Source organism: Lepidochelys kempii, chromosome 3 (assembly GCF_965140265.1).
Source record: "Lepidochelys kempii isolate rLepKem1 chromosome 3, rLepKem1.hap2, whole genome shotgun sequence".
NCBI lineage: Eukaryota > Metazoa > Chordata > Testudines > Cheloniidae > Lepidochelys > Lepidochelys kempii.
In genome coordinates this window covers 167,365,253-167,390,104 of record NC_133258.1, presented here as the reverse complement: position 1 = coordinate 167,390,104, position 24,852 = coordinate 167,365,253, and the positions used below count along the sequence as shown (strand labels likewise).

General features: G+C 40.1%; 1 protein-coding gene across 6 annotated transcripts in view; it reads left to right on the top strand.

The window, feature by feature from the left end:
• The window catches only part of TRAF5 (TNF receptor associated factor 5), a 38,979-nt gene extending 16,640 nt beyond the window's left edge, over positions 1 to 22,339 (top strand). For 5 of the 6 annotated variants that reach the window (XM_073338954.1, XM_073338951.1, XM_073338950.1 and 2 more), the window contains exons 4-13: positions 10,426 to 10,645; positions 12,629 to 12,686; positions 14,039 to 14,140; positions 14,975 to 15,139; positions 15,892 to 15,969; positions 16,358 to 16,432; positions 16,694 to 16,786; positions 18,173 to 18,313; positions 18,887 to 19,055; positions 20,369 to 22,339. In XM_073338954.1, the coding sequence (XP_073195055.1) occupies positions 10,431 to 10,645; positions 12,629 to 12,686; positions 14,039 to 14,140; positions 14,975 to 15,139; positions 15,892 to 15,969; positions 16,358 to 16,432; positions 16,694 to 16,786; positions 18,173 to 18,313; positions 18,887 to 19,055; positions 20,369 to 20,946 (1,674 nt within the window). In that variant the 5' untranslated portion in view covers positions 10,426 to 10,430 and the 3' untranslated portion in view covers positions 20,947 to 22,339. Of the gene's footprint in view, positions 1 to 10,425; positions 10,646 to 12,628; positions 12,687 to 14,038; positions 14,141 to 14,974; positions 15,140 to 15,891; positions 15,970 to 16,357; positions 16,433 to 16,693; positions 16,787 to 18,172; positions 18,314 to 18,886; positions 19,056 to 20,368 lie in introns of those variants that run through there. The other variant, XM_073338955.1, reaches the window with a different exon arrangement.
• Positions 22,340 to 24,852: the final 2,513 nt, after the last annotated feature.

Sequence of the window (24,852 nt, the reverse complement as noted above, 5' to 3'; positions counted from 1 at the left end):
TAATTCCAGCAAAGTAGTTGGAAGCTATTGGTGAAATAAAAGAATGCTTTTCAGAAGGAGATAGACTAGTGCTGTTGAATTAATTAGCAAAGAGATTTATGAATGAGTTTTTGGATTTGACTTTGGATCACAATTGCATTTCTAGTTAAATGTATTCTTTAAGGTTTTTATTGGTAAAATCAGGCTTGTGATATTCTTTTATCACTGATTTGCGTGTTTATGTATTGACATTACTGGATAGGACACAGCTATTGGTAGCCCATAAGGGAAGAATTTATCTTGTTGTTTGACATTGTCTCTATGTCAGTCTAGGTGAAGGAACTTTGTTTCAGGTGCGGGGGTTTAGGGGTTGAAGATGGTGAAATTTGGGTTCTGGATGTGTTCAGAAAAGAGGTGTGGGATCTGAACATGGGATTGGGAACTCCACAATCCTAATCTCAGTTCTGACATTGACTCCTGTGACCATTAGGCAAATTGCTTAGGCCAAAATTTTCAAAAGTGCCCATTAATTTTCAGTGCTTTAAATGTTTTTAAATTATTCATTTTGAGACACCTGGGGCCTGGTTTTTGCCCCAAACTCCCATTGACTTCAGTCAAATTGTGAGTACATGGCATTTCTAAAAATTGGATCCTAGGTGTTGCAACTTGGGTCCCACAAATTAGTGGACGCTCTTGATAATTTGGACCTTAATCTCTCTGCCTTGATTTTTCCATCTGTAAATTGAGGCTATTAACACCTCTGACTCATGGGTGTTATTAAATTGACTTCATTAGTGTGCGTAGAGCACGTTGAATATGAAAAGCATTATGTAGGTCAGGGGTGGGCAAACTACAGCCCGAGGGCCACATCTGGCCCTTCAGACATTTTAATCCAGCCCTAGAGCGCCCACCAGGGAGCAGGGTCTGGGGCTTGCCCCGCTCCGCACAAACCGGGGTGCCGCGCAGCTCCCAGAAGCAGCGGCACGTCCCCACTCCAGCTCCTACATATAGGGGCAGCCAAGGGGCTTGGCATGCTGTCCCTGCCCCAAGCACCACCCCCACAGCTCCCATTGGCCAGGATCCACAGCCAGTGGGAGCTGCAGGGGTGGCATCTATGGATGGAACAGCATGCAGAGCTGCCTAGCTGCGCCTCCGCATAGGAGCTGGAGGAGGGACATGCCGCTGCTTCTGGGAGCTGCTTGAGGTAAGTGCCGCCTGAAGCCTGCACCCCTGACCCCCTCCCCTGCCCCATCCCTGATCCCCCTCATGCCCTCCTAACCCCTGGGTCCCAGCCCAGAGCATCCTCTTGCACCCCAAACCTTCATCCCCAGACCCCGCACCCCCAGCCAGAGCCCCTGCCCCAGCCCGGAGCCCCCTCCCGCACACTGAACTCCTCATTTCTGGACCCACCACAGAGCCCGCACCCCCAGCTGGAGCCCTCGCCCACTCCCGCATCCCAACCCCCAATTATGTGAGTATTCATGGCCCGTCATACGATTTCCATACCTAGATGTGGCCCTTGGGCCAAAAAGTTTGCCCGTCCCTGATGTAGGTGCTAGGCATTGTAATAACCTTGTACTACAGTCTCATCCTCATCTCCACTGACAGCTTAACTTCAGTATCCAGAAAGATAATGAAGCAAATAATTAAGCAATCAATTTGCAAACATCTGGAAGAAAATAAGGTGATAAGTAACAGAAAGCATGGATTTGTCAAGAACAAATCATGTCAAACCAACCTAATAGCTTTCATTTACAGGGTAACAAGCCTTGTGGATAGGGAGGAAGCAGTAGATATGGTATATCTTGACTTTAGTAAAGCTTTTGATACTGTCTCACATGACCTTCTCATAAACAAACTTGGGAAATACAATCTTGACAGAGCTACTATAAGGTGTGTGCATAACTGGTTAGAAAACCATTCCCAGAGAGTAGTTATCAGTGGTTCACAGTCGAGCTGGAAGGGCATAATGAGTGGGGTCCCACAGGGATCAGTTCTGGGTCCGGTTCTATTAAATATCTTCATCAATCATTTAAATAATGGCATAGACAGTACACTTATAAAGTTTGCGGATGATACCAAGCTGGGAGGGGTTTCGAGTACTTCGGCGAATAGGATTAAAATTCAATATGATCTGGACAAACTGGAGAAATGGTGTGGGGAAAAAAAATAGGCTGAAATTCAAGAAGGACAAATGCAAAGGACTCCACTTAGGAAGGAACAAGCAGTTGCACACATACAAAATGGGAAATGACTGCCTAGGAAGGAGTACTGCGGAAAGGGACCTGGGGGTCATAGTGGATCACAAGCTAAATATGACTGAACAGTGTAACACTGTTGCAGAAAAAGTGAACATCATTCTGTGATGTATTAGCAGGAGTGTTGTCAGCAAGACACGAGAACTAATTCTTCTGCTGTACTCCATGCTGATTAGGCCTTAACTGGAGTATTGTGTCCAGCTTTGAGAACCACATTTCAGGAAAGATGTGGACAAATCAGAGTAAGTCCAGAGAGAAGCAACAAAAATGATCAAAGGTCTAGAAAATATGACTTATGACGGAAGAGTGAAAAAAAAATTGGGTTTGTTTAGTCTGGAGAAGAAAACTGTTATCAAGTCTCCTCTCAGTCTTCTCAAGTACATAAAAGGTTGTTACAAGAAGAAGGGGGGGGGGGGAAAATATTCTTCTTAACCTCTGAGGATAAGACAAGAAGCAATGGGTTTAAATTGCAGCAAGGTGGACATTAGGAAAAACTTCTTGTCAGGGTGGTTAAGCACTGGAATAAATTGCCTAGGGAGGTTATGGAATCTCCATCATTGGAGATTTTTAAGAGCAGGTTGGACAAACACCTGTCAGGGATGGTCTAGAAAATACTTAGTCCTGCTATGAGTGCAGGGGACTGGACTAGATGACCTCTCGAGGTCCCTTCCATTCTTACGATTCAATGTTACATAGGGAGGTTTAGGAATAGCTGTGGCTGTAACTCCAGGGTGTTTTCATGACACTGACTATATTCATTCTGTGGGCTTTCTGTTTCAAGCCTTGACCTTTCTCTCTTGAGTGTATTTATCAATAACTTTATTGTCTGGAAGTTATTCTTCTATTCACTGTTCTGTGCTAAGATTTATTTGATATTAAACTATACCATGCTGGAGACCTCTGGCTATTTTTGCTTAGAGACTTCTTGTTGTGTTTTTTTGTTGACTATTTTTGGTTTGGTTAACATTTTTCTTATTTAATTTCATGAGATGAGTGGACTGTAATGCCTGCATGTTGGATAATTTCCTGTGTTGGCTTTAAATATCTCCTACTTCAGGGGGTTTCAAATGTGTAGAGACTTCCATATGAGGAAAAATTGAAAAGATTAGTTTAGAGCAGTGTTTCTCAACTTTTCCAGGTTCGCCACCACTTATTTTAAGTTAAATAATAATAATCACATTTGCTATAAAAGTAAGAAAAAATGTATCAGTTACTATATTTGACCCCACAAATATAGAAGGTTGTGGCCACCCCAAATTTGTTTTTGAAATGTTATTTTCCTGGCATATAGGAAATGTGATAAAATTTTCAGGCCCTTGCTTTCCTTTCATTGCCCAGTGGTTGAGAAACACCGGTTCAGAGGAGACCTTAAAGAGGTATATAAAATACTGAATGGCATAGATAAGCTGGGCAAAAATATTACAAGAGAAGATAAATACAAGAGTACAGTCAATGTAAAGGCCAAAAAAAAATTTAAACTCCTACAAAGAGGTGGTGGTGCTTTTTGAACACAACATACAGTTAACTGTGGAATTCATCACCATTAAAGATTGCTTAGTCCAGGAGCATAGTAGGATTCAAAAAAGCATTGGACACATACATAGATAATGAGAGGGGTTAAAAAAATCATAGGAGAAAAGTTTCAGGGCACTCTAGCCACTAACTGAAGAGGGTAGTAATAAAACTGCCCTGCTAGAAATTTATTCCATGCTTGGCCCTTGTGGTGATTCTTGCACTTTCCTCTGAAGCAGCTGGTACTGTCGATTGTACAGGATACTGGACTAGACAAACCACGGGTCTGGCAATTCTTCTGTTCTGCATTTTTATGTCTCTGATTAGTGGCAGAAAAGCAAAATTGTTCCTGGTCAAGGTTTCAGTGCCAGAGAAATAGGAAGTCCATTTTCAGAGGGGACAGGATCAGCAATTGTAAAATAAATGGAGAGAAATGGAAAATTGTCCCTAGGTTGAAACAGAAAACTGTTCACTTGGGGTGACTAAACAGAGCAATCTGCAAGGTTGATTTTGTACACAAGCAGTTCCATATGTACTATATATATTTTACTGTATACCAGTGGTTCTCAAACTGTGGGTTGGGACCCCAAAATGGGTCGGGACTCCATTTTAATAGGGTCGCCAGGGCTGGCTTAGACTTGCTGGGGCCAAAGCCCCACCACCCAGGGCCAAATATGAAGCCCGAGGGCTCAGGTTACAGGCCCCATGCATGGGGCTGAAGCCCTTTGGCTTTGCCCCTCCCCCCCTCCCCCTCCCCCTCCCTCCCGCCCAGGGCAGCAGGGCTCGGGCAGGCTCAGGCTTCAGTTCCCCATCTTGTGGTCGTGTAGTAATTTTTGCAAAAAGAAAAGGAGTACTTGTGGCACCTTAGAGACTAACCAATTTATTTGAGCATGAGCTTTCGTGAGCTACAGCTCACTTCATCGGATGCATACCGTGGAAACTGCAGCAGACTTTATATATACACAGAGAATATGAAACAATACCTCCTCCCACCCCACTGTCCTGCTGGTAATAGCTTATCTAAAGTGATCATCAGGTGGGCCATTTCCAGCACAAATCCAGGTTTTCTCACCCTCATGTGCCAGCAATGCCCCTCTGCCATGTACATTGGTCAAACTGGACAGTCTCTACGTAAAAGAATAAATGGACACAAATCAGATGTCAAGAATTATAACATTCATAAACCAGTCGGAGAACACTTCAATCTCTCTGGTCACGCAATCACAGACATGAAGGTCGCTATCTTAAAACAAAAAAACTTCAAATCCAGACTCCAGCGAGAAACTGCTGAATTGGAATTCATTTGCAAATTGGATACTATTAATTTAGGCTTAAATAGAGACTGGGAGTGGCTAAGTCATTATGCAAGGTAGCCTGTTTCCTCTTGTTTTTTCCTACCCCCCCCCCCCCCGATGTTCTGGTTTAACTTGGATTTAAACTTGGAGAGTGGTCAGTTTGGATGAGCTATTACCAGCAGGAGAGTGAGTTTGTGTGTGTATGGGGGTGGGGGGGATGTGAGAAAACCTGGATTTGTGCAGGAAATAGCCCAACTTGATTATCATGCACATTGTGTAAAGAGTTGTCACTTTGGATGGGCTATCACCAGCAGGAGAGTGAATTTGTGTGGGGGGGTGGAGGGTGAGAAACCTGGATTTGTGCTGGAAATGGCCCACCTGATGATCACTTTAGATAAGCTATTACCAGCAGGACAGTGGGGTGGGAGGAGGTATTGTTTCATATTCTCTGTGTATATATAAAGTCTGCTGCAGTTTCCACGGTATGCATCCGATGAAGTGAGCTGTAGCTCACGAAAGCTCATGCTCAAATAAATTGGTTAGTCTCTAAGGTGCCACAAGTACTCCTTTTCTTTTTGCGAATACAGACTAACACGGCTGTTACTCTGAAACTAGTAATTTTTGTTGTCAGATGGGGGTCACGGTGCAGCACAGTTTGAGAACCCCACTAAAGCTTTATGCTTGTGTAGTGTTGTTAGGGCTTATGTCCCCTGTGGGTTGCAGCCATTAGGTTATGCCTGGTTGGAGACACTTGTGTAAATCTGACGTTCCATCTAAATGAAGGCAAAGGGGCTGAGATGAATTTGGCACTTTAAATGTAATGTAAATATCAGAATTAGGACACTGACCTGTGAAGAGAATGAAAATGTTTATCATGAAATCATTGTTTTTTTTAATCTCACACTCTTAATTGCCTTTAATATTCTATTTTAAACTTTTGGTTAATTTTACCTACTGAACCTGAGCTAGAAAGTGGTATGGTTTTGTCTCCGTTTTCTGTAATAATATATCCACACTAGAGGGGCTTCTCGGGTCAGAATTATGTTGCAGAATTAAACACATAGTAGTGGTATATCACTTATTGCAGTAGTCAGATTATCAGAGTTTACGTTTTGGGCCCAGTTATTATACCAATAAAATAAAAACCAGCAGGATCTTATTAAAGGGACAAGGCAAAATGCCACATTTATTGTAAATATAATAAAAAGAAATATAAAACTCACACTGTCGTATTGTTACTTATTCCTTACTTATCTATCTATATATATATATTCATTCATTCATTCATTCAGACCAGTTCTGCATCGGGGTTCTAGTTAACAGTCTAGAAGTTGCTCGTGACAGAGTACTGGCCAGGTAACCTGTACACGAGAATGGAGCCGAGTCCGTGTCAGATGCGCATCCGATGCTCCTGAAGGGTAGTGGCAGAACTGGAGACTCAAAGTTCTCAGTCCTTAGTGTCCATTTTTATAGGAATTTCTTCCTATGCCAGTCCGTGGAATTTGCTTTGTCATATTGTTAGTCATGACGGCTCCAGGACGGCTGTCAGGTGCTCATCAGCTTTCTTCATCCTTTGAATTGGTCGGGTGGATCCCAGTTTGCCCTCCGGTGGGGTTCTCTGGTTGTCTCCACCTGGTGTCTTCTTCGGCCAATTGATGTTAAATTCCTAGGCTGGCACTTCCCTGATTTATTCCAAAACCCACCATTCATTCACATACATTCCTTACTTTAATAAAAACACATTTCTCATTTCACCGAGTATTGTTATTTTATTTGAGACTCCCTGTCTCTTAACATTCCTTCGGTATTGACTTTCTTTTATCATACAAAGGTGTTATTTATTTGAGACTCCCCGTTTTTTAACATTCCTGATCCAAACTATAGAGGGTGGGAGTCTCTATGTGACATTTCTATGAGCGCGGCTCTTCACGGGTGTTACAAAAAAGCATGTCAATCTCTATCACAAAGTATCTGTTGGCAAAGTAAAGCCAATTGAACATAACCATTTAAGAAAGTAACGTTAATTGATTGATTTACATTTATAAGCGTCAATCTCAATTACAATCAATGGAAAGCGTCAATACAGAAAAAGCAGAATGAATTAAGCCGTTTAGTTTTACAAGCGTCAATCTTAATAACAAGTGAGAGAAAGTATCAATTTAGAGTCCATATGAGCGGTTTGCAAGGTACAGTTTGCAAGCTTTAATACAGAATTGTAAATCAATATTGCAGATTTACAATTATGTCAAATAGAAGAATTATAAATGCAGATTTACAAATATTATAAATCAATATTGCAGGTTTACAATTTATTATGAACAGAATCACAAATATTAAGAATATGCCTACACAGTCCGACCCCCACTGAAGTGAATGAAAAGACTCCCAATGGCTTCATAGGATCAGGATTCAGCCCTTTAAGAGCTGCTTGTGCCACTAAGAATTTCATGAAAACTCAAAGAACAGCAAAAATATACAAAATGTATCTGAACAGAAAGTGGTTAAGGGGTAGGAGATAACTGTGGAAGAGAGATAGTGTGCCACAGTAGAGACATAAAAAGGAATCCTGCCAACAAGATATGATAGAAGTAGGGCTGTTGGTTAATCACAGTTAACTCACGCGATTAACTAAAAAAAAATTAATCATAGTTTTAATCGCACTGTTAAACAATAGAATTCAATTGAAATTTCTTACATATTTTTGGATGTTTTTCTACATTTTCAAATATATTGATTTCAGTTACAACACAGAATACAAGTGTACAGTGCTCACTTTATATTATTATTTTTTATTTCAAATATTTAAAACTATGTAATACTTTAGAGCCTACAAGTCCACTCAGTCCTACTTCTTGTTCAGCCGATCGCTATCACAAACTAATGCTGCCCACTTCTTATTTACAATATCACCTGAAAGTGAGACCAGGCGTTCGCATGGCACTTTTGTAGTAGGCATTGCAAGGTATTTACGTGCCAGACATGCTAACCATTCGTATGCCTCTTCATCCTTCAACCACCATTCCGGAGGACGTGTTTCCACACTGATGATGCTCGTTAAAAAAAAATCATGCATTAATGAAATTTGTGAATTAACTCCTCGGTGCAGAATTGTATGTCTTCTGCTTTGTGTTACCCTGCATTCTGCCATATATTTCATGTTATAGTAGTCTCAGATGATGACCCAGCACAAGTTGTTCATTTCAAGACCAGTTTTACTGCAGATTTGACAAAACACAAAGAAGGTACCAGTGTGAGATTTCTAAGGATAGATACAGCACTCGACCCAAGGTTTAAGAATCTGAAGTGCCGTCCAAAATCTGAGAGGGACCAGGTTGGAGCATGCTTTCAGAAGTCTTAAAAGAGCAACATTCTGATGTGGAAACTACAGAACCCGAACTACCAAAAGAAGAAAATCAACCTTCTGCTGGTGGCATCTGACTAAATGATGAAAATGAACATGTATTGGTCCACGCTGCTTTGGATCATTGTTGAGCAGAACCAATCATTGTTGTGGACACATGTCCTCTGGAATGGTGGTTGAAGTATGAAGGGACATAGGAATTTTTAGCACATTTGGCACGTAAATATCTTGTGAAACCAGCTACAACGATGCCATGTGAACGCCTGTTCTCGCTTTCAGGTGACGTTGTAAACAAGAAGCGGGCAGCATTATCTCCCTAAATGTAAACAAACTTGTTTTTCTGAGCAATAGCTGAACAAGAAGTAGGACTGAGTGAACTTGTAGGCTCTAAACTTTTACATTGTTTTGAGTGGAGTTATTTTTTGTACATAATTCTACATTTTTAGGTCCAACTTTCATGACAAAGAGATTGTACTACAGTACTTGTATAAGGTGAATTGAAAAATACTATTTCTTTTGTTTTTTTACAGTGCAAATATTTGTAATGAAAATTAAATATAAAGTGAGCACTGTACACTTTGTATTTTGTGTTGTAATTGAAATCAAGTATATTTGAAAATATAGAAAACATCCAAAAATATTTAAATACATGATATTCTTTTATTGTTTAACAGCACAATTAATCATGATTAATTTTTTTAATTGCTTGACAGCCCTGGGCAGCACCTAAGATCTTGACTGAGTTTCTTACACACTGATATACAGTAAGGTAACTTGTATATCGGTGTTGCCCTAAGGACAGTGCTGTAAAAGAAAAGTAAACACTTTAATTACCTTACCATAAACCATGTTTCCACGAGTTAGTTGTGCTCTACGCTATGAGTAAGGAAGAAGATGGAAAAATGATCAATAGAGTGTGTTGTGAGTGAACTTGTCATTTAAATGTAGGTTAATATGATGGGTGTATTCTGCTGCTACACACATCCCATAACTAAATGTATTTAATTAGGTTAACATCACTACGTAAACTTCTCTGTTGGTCAGTAAACAGCAACAGGAGCAGAAAAAAAAATTCTTATGTATGTTGCATCTTAAGGGATGAAAATTACACTCGTTCAAGGGTAAGGATTTGCTATTATCAGTCCGAGACCCATTGCCCTAGACTGAGGGACCTGACACAGATTTAAGGTCTGATGATTTTTATTTTATTTATTTTGGTGAACCATTTAGGCTCGAAATTAATGGTGTATCTATTTCAAACCCTGATAAGACTGAGAGAGAAAAAAATGAAGTTACGATTCTGATTTGCAATCTTGCTTTTCTCCCTACTTCTTTTCAAACATGACTAATGCAGTTAATAACATACAAATAACTAACTAAAGTAAGATTCTGAAAAATAGAATTCTAGCCTTCTGGTGTAAATCGGTGATCAATCAGAAAGAGAAGTATTGGGTCCCAAGTCTTTGATCTCTGTCAAATCTGTACTTATGGTAAAGTCATCATTCTTTCTTCCAGTTGCTGTGAACCCTGGTGAGACATTACTCTTTTTGAACTAGTTTAAATGAATTAGTAAAGGTGTGTGGGCTCAAATCCAAGGCATTTTTATTACTGTATGTAAAGTTTTGATGCCTGGGACTTGTAGGACCAAGTTACGCCTAATTGAAGTCTGTGGCAGTTTTGCTTGAGTAAGGATTGCAGGATCTAGCACGAGAACTAGGGAAAGGTAACCTCCATTCTGTTGGGGAGAAATTTTCAGACTGTGAACCTCTTCACAATCATAAACGTTGGTGCTAGCTCTGAAATAAATCATTCATCATTCTGGAGTGCCTTGATGATATTTTTTGTACTGCTGTCTAGTAACTGATCCTGCATTCGAATCTGAAATCCGTATTGAAGTCTACGGCGAGAGAATGAGTCCAAAAACACATTAATGTTCATCTTGCAAACTGTAGTGGAGGTGATTTTACTGGTCATAAAGGTACTTAAATTGAAACTTTTTGTCCTTGGCTTTCCAATACAGCTTCCATGGCCTCTGAAGAACTTACTGGTCTCTCAAACATCTTCGCACGCCAGAATTCCACCAGCGGCATTTCTCTAGACTTTGAACCTGACACTGACTACCACTTTGTTGAAACCTTAGAAGAACGGTACAAATGTGCCTATTGCCACTTAGTCCTTCACAATCCTCACCAGACAGGATGTGGTCACAGATTTTGCCAGCATTGTATTATTTCTCTGAGGTAAGAACAATACAGTTCTCTCTCTTCCCTCTACAAATAATTCCCCCCAACAATTAACAATAGTCAACATCTTTCAAAAATCAACACCAAATGCCATAACAATGTTAAAGGACTTAATCCAAAGCCAATGGAATTCAACAGAAAAATGCATTGACTTCAGTGGGCTTGGGCTCAATAACAAACCTTATGAGATGCGTGTGTAAAGTACGTAGTCTCTGTTGGTGTAGCAGGTTGGCAATGTTAGCCTGAAACACTCCAATCTGGTAGCAGCTGTTGATCAGACTGGGGGGAAGGCTTAAGTTAGTTCTGCTGACTCACAGAGGCTGGCAACTTGCTACCCTTCTGAGGCGTTCTCTAAACGTAAAAGTTATATTGATCTAATTAAATCGGTTTAGAAACTGATGTGTGTACGCGGAAGGGGGAAGTACATCAGTTTACCTCAGATTCTGTATCGATTTAACTAAATCTATTTAACTCTTGTGTGTAGACAAGACCTCAGCTATATGGGAGACTAGAAAGAATCTAGGGGGGTGAGTGAGTGTCGGGGTAGGCAACCCTAGGTGTGGTCAAACCCACACAATAGGATTGAGCTGAACTTTATACTTTATTCTGGTTAATTTCTCTGTTATAATAAAACCAAACCCCAGGAAGGGGACAAGTTTGGACTCTACTCAGTGTGTGGACTGTGTTTGAAAGCAGACCGGGAATGGCACCTACTCCCATTGGCTAAAGGTACATATGTCTTGAGATACAATCTGTCGTTTGGGGATCAAGGAGTGTGTACATGTGTGTATGTGTTTGGGTTTTTTGTTTTTTAAAAAGGTCCTGAGTACAGTTTGGATAGGTGGTGGTAAGGAACATGAGGTCTTTCTGGCAATTCAAACAAAGTAAATCAAGTTGTGGGTCTGATGCAATTGTTTTCAGATAAAAATTTTGAGCTTTTATACTATAGAGTATGACAGGTGAGAGACCAGCCAGCAGGGTGATTGAATGGGCATAGAACTCTGTCTGTCACCATGATATCTAGGTGCCTGTTGTTATTTGCGTTAAACAAACAGTAGTTTATATTGGTGGTTAGACTGATCCCGCTCTCACTTGTACTGGTGTGACTCCATTGACTTTAATGGAGTTATACCATTATAAATCTGATGAGAGATCAGAATCAGTCCAATCCTGCAGTCAGCTCACAGTGGTGAAAGGGTCTGTTGACTTCATGGGGGGCTCATCAGAGGTAAAAGGGGTTCGTTCACCCACACAGATCTAATTGCACAGTGGGGATACATTGATATATGGTCCTTATATAACTGAAGGTTGGAGTTGGCCATGTAGACTTCGCTGAAACTTTGTTACACATATAGATGTCAGTATCTTTAAATATACTTTTTAATGTTTCATATTTGGTTCTCTTTCTTTTGGATTGTCACTCCTTGGATAATATATCATTAGGTATTTTGTTTCTTGCCCTTTCTTTTTAGTATTTCTCATAACTTGTTGAGATAGTTCGGCACATTTAAAAGGTCTCAAGCATGGAAGGGAAGGCATTGCTTGAGTTAGGCAAAGGATAATGATCCTTTCACCTACACTGTGAGGTTTTTCCCAAATATAACATCATTTACTAGCAATGTATAGTCATTGGGTAATAAAATTCTGTTAATTAAAAAAATACTTATTAATAACAGGGTAAATTTTCCTCATACTAAATGCAGTTCCTACTTAATCTAAGGGTAGAACTTGGCTTTATAATTCTTAGCACAATACATTTTCAAAGTGCTATTCAAACATTTAATCCCCACATGCAGTATTGAAAATTAGCAAGGTGCATTATGGGGCTTTTCCCACTTGTCCCTGAAGCATCTGGTATTGGCCACTAGGATAATGAAGTCGATGAACCAATAGTCTGAATCAGTATGGCCAAGCCTATGTAGAAGGAATTAAGCATTCTGTGAATTAACATTTTTCTGCCCTTTTTTTTTTTTAATGTAGAGAATTTAATGCAGTACCCACGTGTCCTGTAGACAAAGAAACAATAAAAGCGCATGAGGTAAGAAAAGGAATAATTCTGGTAGTTATGGTTGCTTGGACATCCAGCCTGTAGGGGGGCGGGCTCCAACAGAAGACTAAGATAAAGTAGGGACAAATGCAGCTCTCAGCCTTTAAATGAACCAGGGCACTGCCACCTTCATCTCTGGAAACAATGAGCAAGGAAGCTCTGTATTTGGTGATGTTTTGTTAGTGAAATAAGACATTAATGCCTTACAGCTGGAGCTTTTACCTTACACTCCACTGAATTGTTTCAAAATAAAGCCATCTTAGTACTCTGTTTTGGGAGTCCTGCCTTAAACCCAGTGGTATGCGGCCTATACCCACAGACTTGGTGGACTCATAAGATGTCTCTGGTCTTGAAATGTATTTACAGCAGAGAATAGATTTCTTATTCTTTTAATCTGGCCTCCTATTCTGGTTATTTAACAGTACTTAGTTTTAACGTAATCTGTCACCTTGCCTATTTTCAATGTAACTCATTAATCCTGCACACTTTTTTTTTTTTTTTTGGTATTCTTTTTTTGGGGAAAGGTCACACAATGGCTATTTTTTAAGCCACATCCTTTTAGGAATATATTTATTTGGCCCAGAGTGTGAGCATGAGCCCTCCCTGTACCCATGTGTTTCTGCCAGGACACAGTCCCAGTGGATTTCACATCCCCTACCCAGCAAGGAACTTGGGTATCAGGTTGTGCCTGTCATTCCACGTGTTAGGGATGTTGTAGGTATTTCACTCACCATCTTATTAAGTGGATTCATCCCCCGTTTACTGTGTGCATGAGTTGTGGTGGCAACAGTAACACACAAAAAAGATTTGGGACCATTAATATAATAGTAATACTTTGTGCTTGTTATAGTGCTTCTCATTTGAAGATCACAAAAGAAGGCTGACAGTCTGCTCTGAGAGCTTAATTTAGCTCTCATCCAACAAGTGGAAGATGCTTATGAGCAATGCATTGTATCCCCTCCTCCCAGAAGCTAAAAGCATCACCTCTACAACAGCTTCAGCCCAATGCAGGTCCTAGAATGAAATATCAAGGTTAGCCTCAATCCCAGGTTTCCAAAGCTGCAATACGATAGGTAGCTCAATGCATAATCCATGTAGTCAGCCTGTTTTTATTTCATGCTTCAAAACATCCCACTGTTGTTCTTAGTCTCCTGGTATTGTCAGTGATTTCCTTTTACCGCTATTCTCAGTATATGTTTTCAGTATGACATTGTTTGGAATCACACTAGCAGCTGGAGTGGACGCCTCTCATTTAAAAGATTTCTTGTGGTAGGTTGCTGTCCTTTGTGTTCTTAATGACACAAGTTCTTAAATTTTGTGATTGTAGATTGCTTCCTTTGCAGGTGTTCAAAGACAATTGCTGTAAAAGAGAAGTTCTCAACTTGCAAGTATTTTGCAAAAATGTTCCTCAATGCAATTCAAAAATAATTCTGGGACGATACCAGGTTAGTGTTAAAGTATCTTTATATATATATTGGCCAAAATTCTGAAGACTTTAGTCAGTCAAAACTTTGACCTGTCATAAATTAATTTGCTCTTTCCCCTTTAAACTATTGTCATTAGGTTTCAGGGTTATTACAGCATTGAGATTACTGTAACTGGAGTTTGGCCTAAGAACATACGTCTTGATTTGACCTATTCAGTGTACTACTATATGTAAACATGAAACTTAAATACTAAGCCGAACCTGTTGCAGTTGTAAGTCCACATCCGTTATATTTTAAATAATTGGCTTAATAAGGACTCCTGTTAACACACATCCTTTCTCTTTGTGACAATGTCTCTGTCTTTCAGCTGACTCAGTAAGACAGTACTACATTGGGTCACATTCAGAAGGTTTCTCTGCTCCTATGAGAGCACAAACCAGTAATTTTGTTAAAATAGAAGTTAAAATTCTGCAGAAACGGAGAGAAAGGAGACTCAGGCAGGTAGCTGCCACGGTGATTGACGAGCTCTGAGGACCTAGAGAAAGAGGTAGTGCAGCATACATTGTTTCAGTTTGGTTCCTGTTTGAGACATTAACTGGACAAGGAGTGGAAGTCAAAGCAAAGATTCTCTCTGAGTCTTCAGACCTTTCTCTGACTTTCATTATCAGAGCCATTACTGGGAAAGCGTTGTTTAGTTTTCTTTAACTAAACCTATGTAGTGTCTTAATATCTCTAGCAGATGCTTTGGTATTTAAGTAAGGACACAATTAACCATAACTCTAACCTAGTCAGTGCATTCTACACTCATGTGACTTTTAAAGTATGATGATGTTTTGTTGTTGCATGGCACAGGATCACCTTCAGCAATGCTTATTTGAAAGTGTTCAGTGCACTAATGATGAATGTCAGGATCAGATTCTTCGGAAAGATTTAAAAGATCACCTAAGTCTGCACTGTAAATTTCGAGAAGAAATATGCCAGTACTGTAATCAATATGTGGTTTCAGTTCATTTAAAGGTAAGATTGCGAAAGATTTCCTAAAAGTTCAACTGTTTAAATTGCTGTGAAAAAAGTTCCAAAGTTGCTATGAGGTTTTATGCTTCTGAAACAAAATTCATTTGAGTATCTGAAGAACATATAATACATGTATTTTATAACAATATTGATAACTGTAGGTACAAAGTTGACATCTGTTCCCTTTAAAAAATACTTTTTAAAAATAAAATTTGTATATTTAAAAATATTATTTCTGACAAATTAGTAAATTTTTTTGTGCGTGTGCTGAAGCCAATGGGCCAAATTTATCCTCTCAGTCTGTGGAATTACATAAAGGACAAATCTGGCCTCAAATGTCTAAATCTGGTTTTTGAATATTTCAGCCAAAATGATTTAGCTGGTTCTGAGATCAAGGCTAGGGAAAAGTATGTTGTTTTGCTCATATTAAAAAAATTCTGGCAACATTTCCTTTGAGAGGACCTAGGATGCTATGCACGTTTTAGAGGGTTGAATTAAGGTTGCACAAGCAACTTTTAATTCTGGCATTTCCTAACGATTGAGTGCTTGATTTTTGCAACCATAACATTCTTTTAACGTGGTGTGTGTGTGTGTGTGCCAACAATGTGTGTATTGATGTAAGTATGTGCTGCTGTGCAGAATATATATCTTGCCTATTCCTTCTTGCATGCACTGTACGATCTTAGAAAAATTGAGTTATTCATGAATAACAAGTATAAGCCATTCCTAATCAATCTTTTTTTTTTCTCCCCCAGAACCATGAGAAAAATGAATGTCCTGATTTTCCTGTGCCTTGTCTCCACAACTGTTCTCAGATCATTCTGAAAAAGGAGGTATTATTTGTTTGATCACTTACTGTAAGTTGGCAAATTGTATCGTTTTGTGAAAACTAGAACTTACATCGTAGGCCTCACCGTTCCACATTTGGGATGAATTTGCTTCATTCCTCTAGATGCTACTTCTGTTTGTTCCTAAAATTGATACATGACCTTATCAAAGCATATCATAGGAACGTGCTATGCTTTGCAGAGCTTTTGCACATTGCATTATTGTAAACCATCTGTCTCGTTCGTTGACACTGATTAATCAGTCTCCATTGTATGTGACAAATGGTATCTTAACATCACTTTGGCCTTTTTGCACCCCTTATGCAGGAGTTTAGGTTCAATGAATGTATAATTCAATAAATTTATCACTACCAATTTGTTTTAATACTTGCAGATGGATAAGCACTTCTGTGTGTGTCCTGAGGCAGAAGTAGATTGTCCCTATAAACAATACGGCTGTCCTGTAAAGGTACTGTAATCTAGACCTCCATTTGTACTGTGACTGGGGTTTTCCTCCAAAAGCACTAAAGGATGGTAGCCTAAGTAACTATTTTTCTGTCCTCTCAGAGTCCCTTTCAATGTGATTTAAGATATCAAAGTAAGCAGTTGTTTGGAGCTGTTTGTCTGTTTTTGAAGCAGGCAAAGAAACATTTAACCACTTGCCCCAACAGAACTTTCTATTAACAGCTCTGTTTATCTGCCTTTATTTTTTTTACCCTCCCACCCCCAGATTAAAAGAGGAAAGCTTGCAGAACATGAGAACGCTGCTCTGAGGGAACACATGCTACAAATTTTAGACAAGAATTCCAAATTGGAAGAACAGGTAATGAACATATGTAATGAACACTCTTCAACAGTTTTTAACTGGTAAAAGAAAAGTCCAGGTTGCACATGTGTTGGGATTGGCCCAGCCTCCTCTTTAAAGAATATTAAACTTTTTATCCCACATTCTGCAAGCCAGTCAAAAACCCTTTCCAGTGAAGCCAATAAGCTATCAGGGGTTTTCAAACTTCATTGCACTGCGACCCCCTTCTGACAACAAAAATCACTACATGACCCCCCTTCCCCCCCGGGAGGGAGCCCAAACCTTGCCATCCTGGGCAGGGGGGCCAAAGCTGCACCGTCACCCAAGGGCTTCAGCTCCAGATGGGCAGCCTGTAACCTGAGCCCTGCCACCCAGGCGTGAAGCCCTAGGGCTTCAGCCCTGGGCCCCAGAAAGTGTAAAGCAAGCCTTGGCGATCCCATTAAAATGAGGTGGCAACCCACTTTGGGGTCCTGACCCACAGTTTGAGAACCACTGAGCTAGATTGAACCCCACCCCTGCACTGCACCCTTGTGTATTCACTGCCACTGCTCTCCTTGCTGTTTTTCACCCCAAACTCTCCCTTTGGGGGGAAGGGCTGTGGACATGGCATCCTAAGTTTTGTCTAGGGTTCCATAGTAAATTGGCTGGGGGGGCGGTGGCAAAGATGCAGTTTCAAGGGATAGGTGCCTCGGGGATTCCCAGGCCAGGCCCTGTTTACAGGCAGCACCATCCACTATCTGCAGCCCCTTTCCTCCCAATGGAGAGGAAGTTGCAGCCACCCTGGAATGCCCAGCAACCAGCTGCTCTCTACCCCCAAGAGATGTTCCGCTGTTTGGGACCCCGCACCTGGGGCTTCTATCAGCAGAAGCAGATATAAACCTCAGAATGAATTCAGACCAATATGTGTGTTTATTTAAAAACAAAGGAGCAAAAACAGTAAATGATTCAGAATTCTACAATGTAGCACATTACTGCAGTACTAGGAGCCAGTGCTTCCCCCTAACTCATCTGTTACACTGACTAGGTGCCAATAATTTTAGTGCAATGCATTTTTAATCCCTCCTAACACAGTATGGCTCTCTGTCCCCCTCTAGTGGCTAGTCAACATTTGGTGGTCTGAGTCTCCTACAGCATTCGAACTAAAAAATCTGGTTCTTTAGCAAAGCCAATAAACGCTTATGGTTTTTACACACACAGGCAGGGATTCCATCCTCACCTCTGCCCCATCCAGGGATTTTGGGTTAACATTTTGAAACAGGAAAATAGTTGTTATATCTAAGTATGTTGGTGCAGCACATCAATATACCCTTCCATGTGTACCTATATAGCTTCCATACGTTTTAATCTGTTTCCTGTATGCTTTGGATAGGCTTGAGTTTTCACTCTTCATTTTCCATTGTTTAGATATCTGACTTATATAAGAGTTTGGAATTTAAAGAGATTAAAATCCAACAGCTAGCAGACACAGTTAAAAAGTGTGAAAAGGAATTCAGACAGTTTGCACAGCTGCTTGGGAAAAACAGCAATTTGATGGTAAACACGCAGGTGAGACATTTACTTTATCTTACTGACAAATTGCTTTTTTATGGCCTGGAATACAATTATCCAGCAATAGTTGTAATTAATGCCAGGACAATAACAAACACCAGCTTTCAAAGCCACTTACTGCATGAATTTGGATTGATTTCTGGAGTGCACTGTGCTCCATATATGGATTTAAACCACTATTGTTTTTTAAAATACAATACATACAGCCTTCCCATTATAATTAATATGGGAGCTTGGGAGTTCCATGGGAGTTTGACCAGAGTAAGGTGTGATGAATAGGACTCATAAGGCCAGTTTCCAATTTCAGTTATGCTGGTGTAAATTAATCAAACCAGTTGAGATGAAAGTAATAAATGGTGAATGGTAATGAATTAGACATTGATTCTTAGTGAATGAATGCTGAATTAATCATGAGGAAACATTTGAAGGATTCCAAAGGCAAATGAGGATATTCTTGAATGTAATGTGTAGTCAATATTACTATTGTACAAAGACATTTTTGAATCTCAAATGAAATGATTAATTTTATTAATGTGTGTTCATTCCCCTCCTCCTGCATTAAACTTGAAGACTCTTGCCAGTCATATTGATAAATCTGCATGGCTGGAAACACAAGTGCGGCAGCTAATACAAATGTCAAACGAGCAGCAAAGTAAATTTGACCTGAGGCCACTGTTGGAGACTATTGAAAATGTAAAGCAGAAGATTTCCTTTATGGAGACATATGATCAGCGTTTAGGTATGCTCGGATTTTTTTGTTTTGTATTTTTTGAGTAAAAACTGGTGTTACTAGAGGCTGTGATGTTGTTTATCAGTTTGGATCACCTTCCCCATCAACTTGTTTGCACAATTAGCCTGATGTGGCTCTTCAAAATGAACATCAGCCCGAACAAAAAGTTTAACCAAAATGATGACGACATTTCTGTGATAAATGTCCTTGATATTCATGGTGGATGACAGGTAAACCTTTGCAATAACTTGCATTGAGTTGTGCCCTCTCTCCAGCCTTCTTCTACTGACCATAGTTGGTCATAGTTCTTGGTGCACAGCCCTTTGGCTGACAACGTTTGTAATTGCAGTGGCAGTTATCAAAAAGTGTAATAATCCTACAATGAAGTTGTTATAGGATTCTGAAGTTAAAAACTTTAGCCTGAGAGAGTAAGGGTAAATTTACTACAGGAAGATTACACTTTTTGGTAACTTCCACTGTACTAATGCTGCTATTTGTTACCCTGTTGTTCCCTTAAATTCCAGTGGGCTGCTTTTGTTGTCGTTGTTGTTATGTCATGTTCAAGAAATTTATGCACAACGGGGTTCTATGTAAGCTGCTTTTGTTGTGCAGCCTGTAATGCTCCGCTATTGTAGGACACGTGGGGCTTGGTTCTCCTTTCACTTCTATGGTGTTACTCCTCACTCTCACCTGTGAGCTCAGAATTAGGCCCCATAGTGTCAGGTTATTTTCCTGCTACAACCTGAAAAGACTAGCATAAATTCTTAGAATAATCAGTGGCACACACTGTGCTGGAGAATGCAAAGAACACCTATGTCAAAGATGACATTCCATTCTTGAAAGTTGTGAATTTATCTGACCTAGAGGAATTATGAAAAGTAACTGGAACACATGACTGTTTTAATTACAAAGAAATGCTTTTTGAATAAATGACTAGAACACGGATGTGTCTATCCAACAGATCTGAACCAAAACCTCGTATAGCTAAACACACCCAAACTTGAAGGAAGTTGAGATCCAAAAGCAAACTTTGCATCTCTGTCACATCTCTAAGATGCATGTGTGACGGCAGTCTTCAAATGGGGGTCTTTTGTGCTGGAATTAAGAGGTTTCTCTTGACTCAAATTATGTTAATGGCAGCAGACTCACTGAAATGGCCACTGCCACAAAGTTAATTGTCTTGTGTAGTTCCTGTGATTCCTCAGTTATTTCTAAACTCTGGGCTCTAGCCACATAGTTGTTACGGTCCCCTAGTCTGTAATTCACTTTGTCTCAATCACAATTTTCCCTAACTGGATGTTTCGTGTGTCTTTCTTCCCAAGTTGTTTTGGAAGGCCAGTCCAACAAACATGATGTCCACATCGGTCTTCACAAAGCACAGATCAATAAAAACGAAGAGCGGTTTAAGCTTTTGGAGGGCACATGTTACAATGGAAAACTAATCTGGAAAATCATGGACTACAAGATGAAGAAAAAGGAAGCCATGGAAGGCCGCACTGTCTCTATATTCAGCCAGCCTTTTTATACCAGCCGCTGTGGGTACAGATTATGTGCAAGAGCATATCTGAATGGGGATGGCTCAGGAAAAGGGACGCATGTCTCCCTATACTTCGTAGTGATGAGAGGGGAGTTTGACTCATTGCTACCATGGCCTTTCAAGCAAAAAGTTACACTTATGCTTCTGGACCAAAGTGGGAAAAAAAATCACATTGTGGAAGTCTTCAGAGCCGACCCTAACAGCAGCAGTTTCAAAAGGCCAGATGGAGAGATGAATATTGCCTCTGGGTGCCCAAGGTTTGTGGCACACACTGTGCTGGAAAATGCAAAGAACACTTATGTCAAAGATGACACTCTGTTCTTGAAAGTTGTTGTGGATTTAACTGACCTAGAGGAATTATGAAGTACCTGGAAGACATGACTATTTTAATGATAAAGAAATGCTTTCTCTCAGTGACTATTGGCCAATTTCATACAACAGTGAATTGCCACTAGTCCAACTATATTTTTGACTGCATGATAGCTACTGAGTTGCCAAATCACCAACCTTTCTTTTTTACTTTCTCTGTGTCTGGGATCTGTAAGTCCAGTTGGATGGTGTGAACCAAATCAATATATTCAAACCAGTATTTTGACTCTGTTCAATATATTTTGGGAATGAATGCTTGGCTCACATCTCAAGATTGGCATTTTAAGATGAAACTGCAGTAGGCACTTTGGAACCCAAGCTTGTGGTTCCAGTCACTTACAGACGTTGATAGGGCTCCCATCATAGTGGTGTCTAGGTGCATTTCTTGTGGGTTTGCGAGGGAATCATTTCAACACTGCCTGCAAATGAAGAGTTGAATCCTGCTCCCAGCAGCACCTTGACTTTTAAAAACCAAGGGAGAAAAGCTGAGCCAGGTAGGAAAAACCTAGCCAGGAATTTCAGAGCTCCTAGTTATTGGAAAGTCTGGATGAAGATGTCTTATAGTTCTGGCCTGCTTACTCAGCTGTGCTGAGCAACCACAACTCACATTGATGTCATTAGTGTCCCCTGTGTTCCTGCTCAGTGCTTTGGGCCAGATCCTGATTTGTGATGAGCATCCCCAGTCCCCATTAGAAGTCAATGGAAGCTGCTGGTGCTTATCGCCTCCCAAGATATGATCGTTATTGGGGTTCTCAGCCCATCTACTAACCTACAAGAGTAGCAGACCAGTTGAGTCCACTGCTGGAAGGCAGGGGCAAAAGCTTTGAAACTTCTGCTCCTCTTCTGCCTGTGGAGGAAACTTATTTTATTTTATTTTTTTGGTGACTTAGCAGCCCTGCAGTGGCTCAGAACTTTGGAAACTGCACTTGAAGGGTTTCTGCTAACATGAAGCATTCCCCAAAGATGGAGAAAAGAGGATGTGTGTGGAGAAGCATTGCTTTAAATTAGGGCTGTTGATTAATCACAGTTAACTCATGCGATTAACTAAAAAAAATTAATTGGATTAAAAAAATTAATCACAATTAATTGCAGTTTTAATTGCACTGTTAATAGAATACCAATTAAAATGTATTAAATATTTTGGGATGTTTTTCTACTATTTTCAACTATATTGATTTCAATTACAACACAGAATACAAAAAGTGTACAGTGCTCCCTTCATATTATTATTTCTGATTACAAATATTTGAACTGTAAAAATTATAAAAGAAACAGTATTTTTCAGTTCACCTCATACAAGTACTGTAGTGCAATCTCTTTATTGTGAAAGTGCAACTTACAAATGTAGATTTTTTTTTTTGTTACATAACTGCACTCAAAAACAAAACAATGCAAAATTTTAGAGCCTACAAGTCCACTCAGTTCTACTTCTCGTTCAGCCAATCGCTAAGACAAACAAGTTTGTTTACATTTATGGGAGATAATGCTATCCACTTGTTATTTACAATGTCACCAAAAAGTAAGAACAGGCATTTGCATGGGACTTTTGTAGGTGGCATTGCAAGGTATTTACGTGTCAGATATGCTAAATATGTGTATGCTCCTTCATGCTTCAGCCACCATTCCAGAGGACATGCTTCCATGCTGATGACGCTCGTTAAAAAAAACAATGCGTTAATTAAATTTGTGACTGAACTTCTTGGGGGAGAATTGTATGTCTCCTGCTCTATTTTACTCACATTCTGCCATATATTTCATGTTATAGTAGTCTCAGATGATGACTCAGCACATGTTAATTTTAAGAACACTTTCATAGATTCATAGATATTAAGGTCAGAAGGGACCATCATGATCATTTTGTGCGATCTCCTGCACAACACAGGCCACAGAATCTCACCCACCCACTCCTGCGATAAACCTCTCACCTATGTCTGAGCTATTGAAGTTCTCAAATCATGGTTTAAAGACTTCAAGGTGCAGAGAATCCTCCAGCAAGTGACCCATGCCCCATGCTACAGAGGAAGGCAAAAAACCCCCAGGGCCTCTTCCAATCTGCCCTGGAGGAAAATTCCTTCCTAACCCCAAATATGGTGATCAGCTAAACCCTGAGCACATTGGCAAGACTCACCAGCCAGATACCCAGGAAAGAATTCTCTGTAGTTGCAGATTTGACAAATTGCAAAGAAGGTACCAACGTGAGATTTCTAAAGATAGCAACCGCACTTGACCCAAGGTTTAAGAATCTGAAGTGCCTTCCAAAATCTGAGAGGGATGAGGTGTGGCGCATGCTTTCAGAAGTCTTAAAAGAGCAGCACTCCGATGTGGAAACTACAGAACCCGAACCAACAAAAAAGAAAATCAACCTTCTGCTGGTGGCTTTTGACTCAGATGATGAAAATGAACATGCGTCGGTCTGCACTGCTTTGGATTGTTATCGAGCGGAACCCGTCATCAGCATGGACACATGTCCTCTGGAATGGTGGCTGAAGCACAAAGGACATATGAATCTCTAGTGCATCTGGCATGTAAATATCCTGCAACACCAGCTACTACAGTGCCATGCAAACACCTGTTCTTGCTTTCAGGTGACATTGTGAACAAGAAGCAGGCAGCATTATCTCCCGTAATTGTAAACAAACTTGTTTCTCTGAGTGATTGGCTGAACAAGAAATAGGACTGAGTGGACTTGCAGGCTCTAAAGTTTTACATTGTTTAATTTTTGAATGCAGGGGTTTTTTTGTACTTAATTCTGCATTTGTAAGTTCAACTTTCATGATAGAGATTGCATTACTGTACTTGTATTTTCGTTTTGTACAGTGCAAATATTTGTAATAAAAAATAAATATAAAGTGAGCGCTGTAGGCTTTGTGTTCTGTGTTGTAATTGAAATCAATATATCGGAAAATGTGGAAAACATCCAAAAATATTTAAATTGTATTCTATTATTGTTTAACTGTTGGATTAATCACACAATTAATCACTATTAATTTTTTTAATCACATGATAGCCCTACTTTAAATAATGAGCTTTTCAAAAGTGCTTCACGCCCAGGAGCCCTCAAAAGGAAATGCTAGTTGCTGAGCACTTCTGGAAATCTGACCACTTCATTTATTAGTATTTATATTACCATAGAGCTTTGGGCCATAGTCATAGAGCAGGACCCCTGTTGTGCTAGGTGCTGTTCAAACACAGAACATAAAGCCTGTGTCTGCCCCAAAGAGCTCACAATCTAGGGGGCCTAACTGGGAGCTGAGTTCTCATGAAAATCCAGCCCCAACTCTGCGTACTCTGCACTTTAGGAATTTGACCCTCATTTCTTTCAGGCTCTGTTTTGCATTTCAGATGAAGTGGGAGAGCTAGGAATTTTGCTCTGAGTTCCCTCTCCATTGCAGGTGAATTTATGCCTGGGTATGGGTTTTGGGGCGAAACTGGCTGCGTAAACAAGCCAAGTTCAGGCACGGGGGATTACAGGAACAACTATCAAGGAAGGAGTGGGGACAAGTGCATGTGTGCCTTGCAGAAGCTTTATGGACACTTTTAAGAGGGCTCTAATTTTGCATCCATAATCATTTTGTGGGTACAAGTAATAGAATTTAGATGTCTGTCTTCACTTGCAAATCAGATAGCTAGATATGTAAAGTTAATTAGTTGCTCCTGCAACCCAACAGTGGGGGCAAACTTAGAGACTCTTCTGAAAAGGCAGCAAGACATCAGGAAGGATCTGGAGTAAGCTTGTGACAAGAGGACAAAAACCAAAGTGGAGCAAGGACTGTAGGGAACTAGGTAGAAAATGCAGGAAAAGGACAAGAACGGGTAAAATTACTAATGTGCCCTGACATTTCATATGAAAATCTTAATATTGGCTGAATGCTATAGCTTTAGGTAATTGGCAGAAAACAT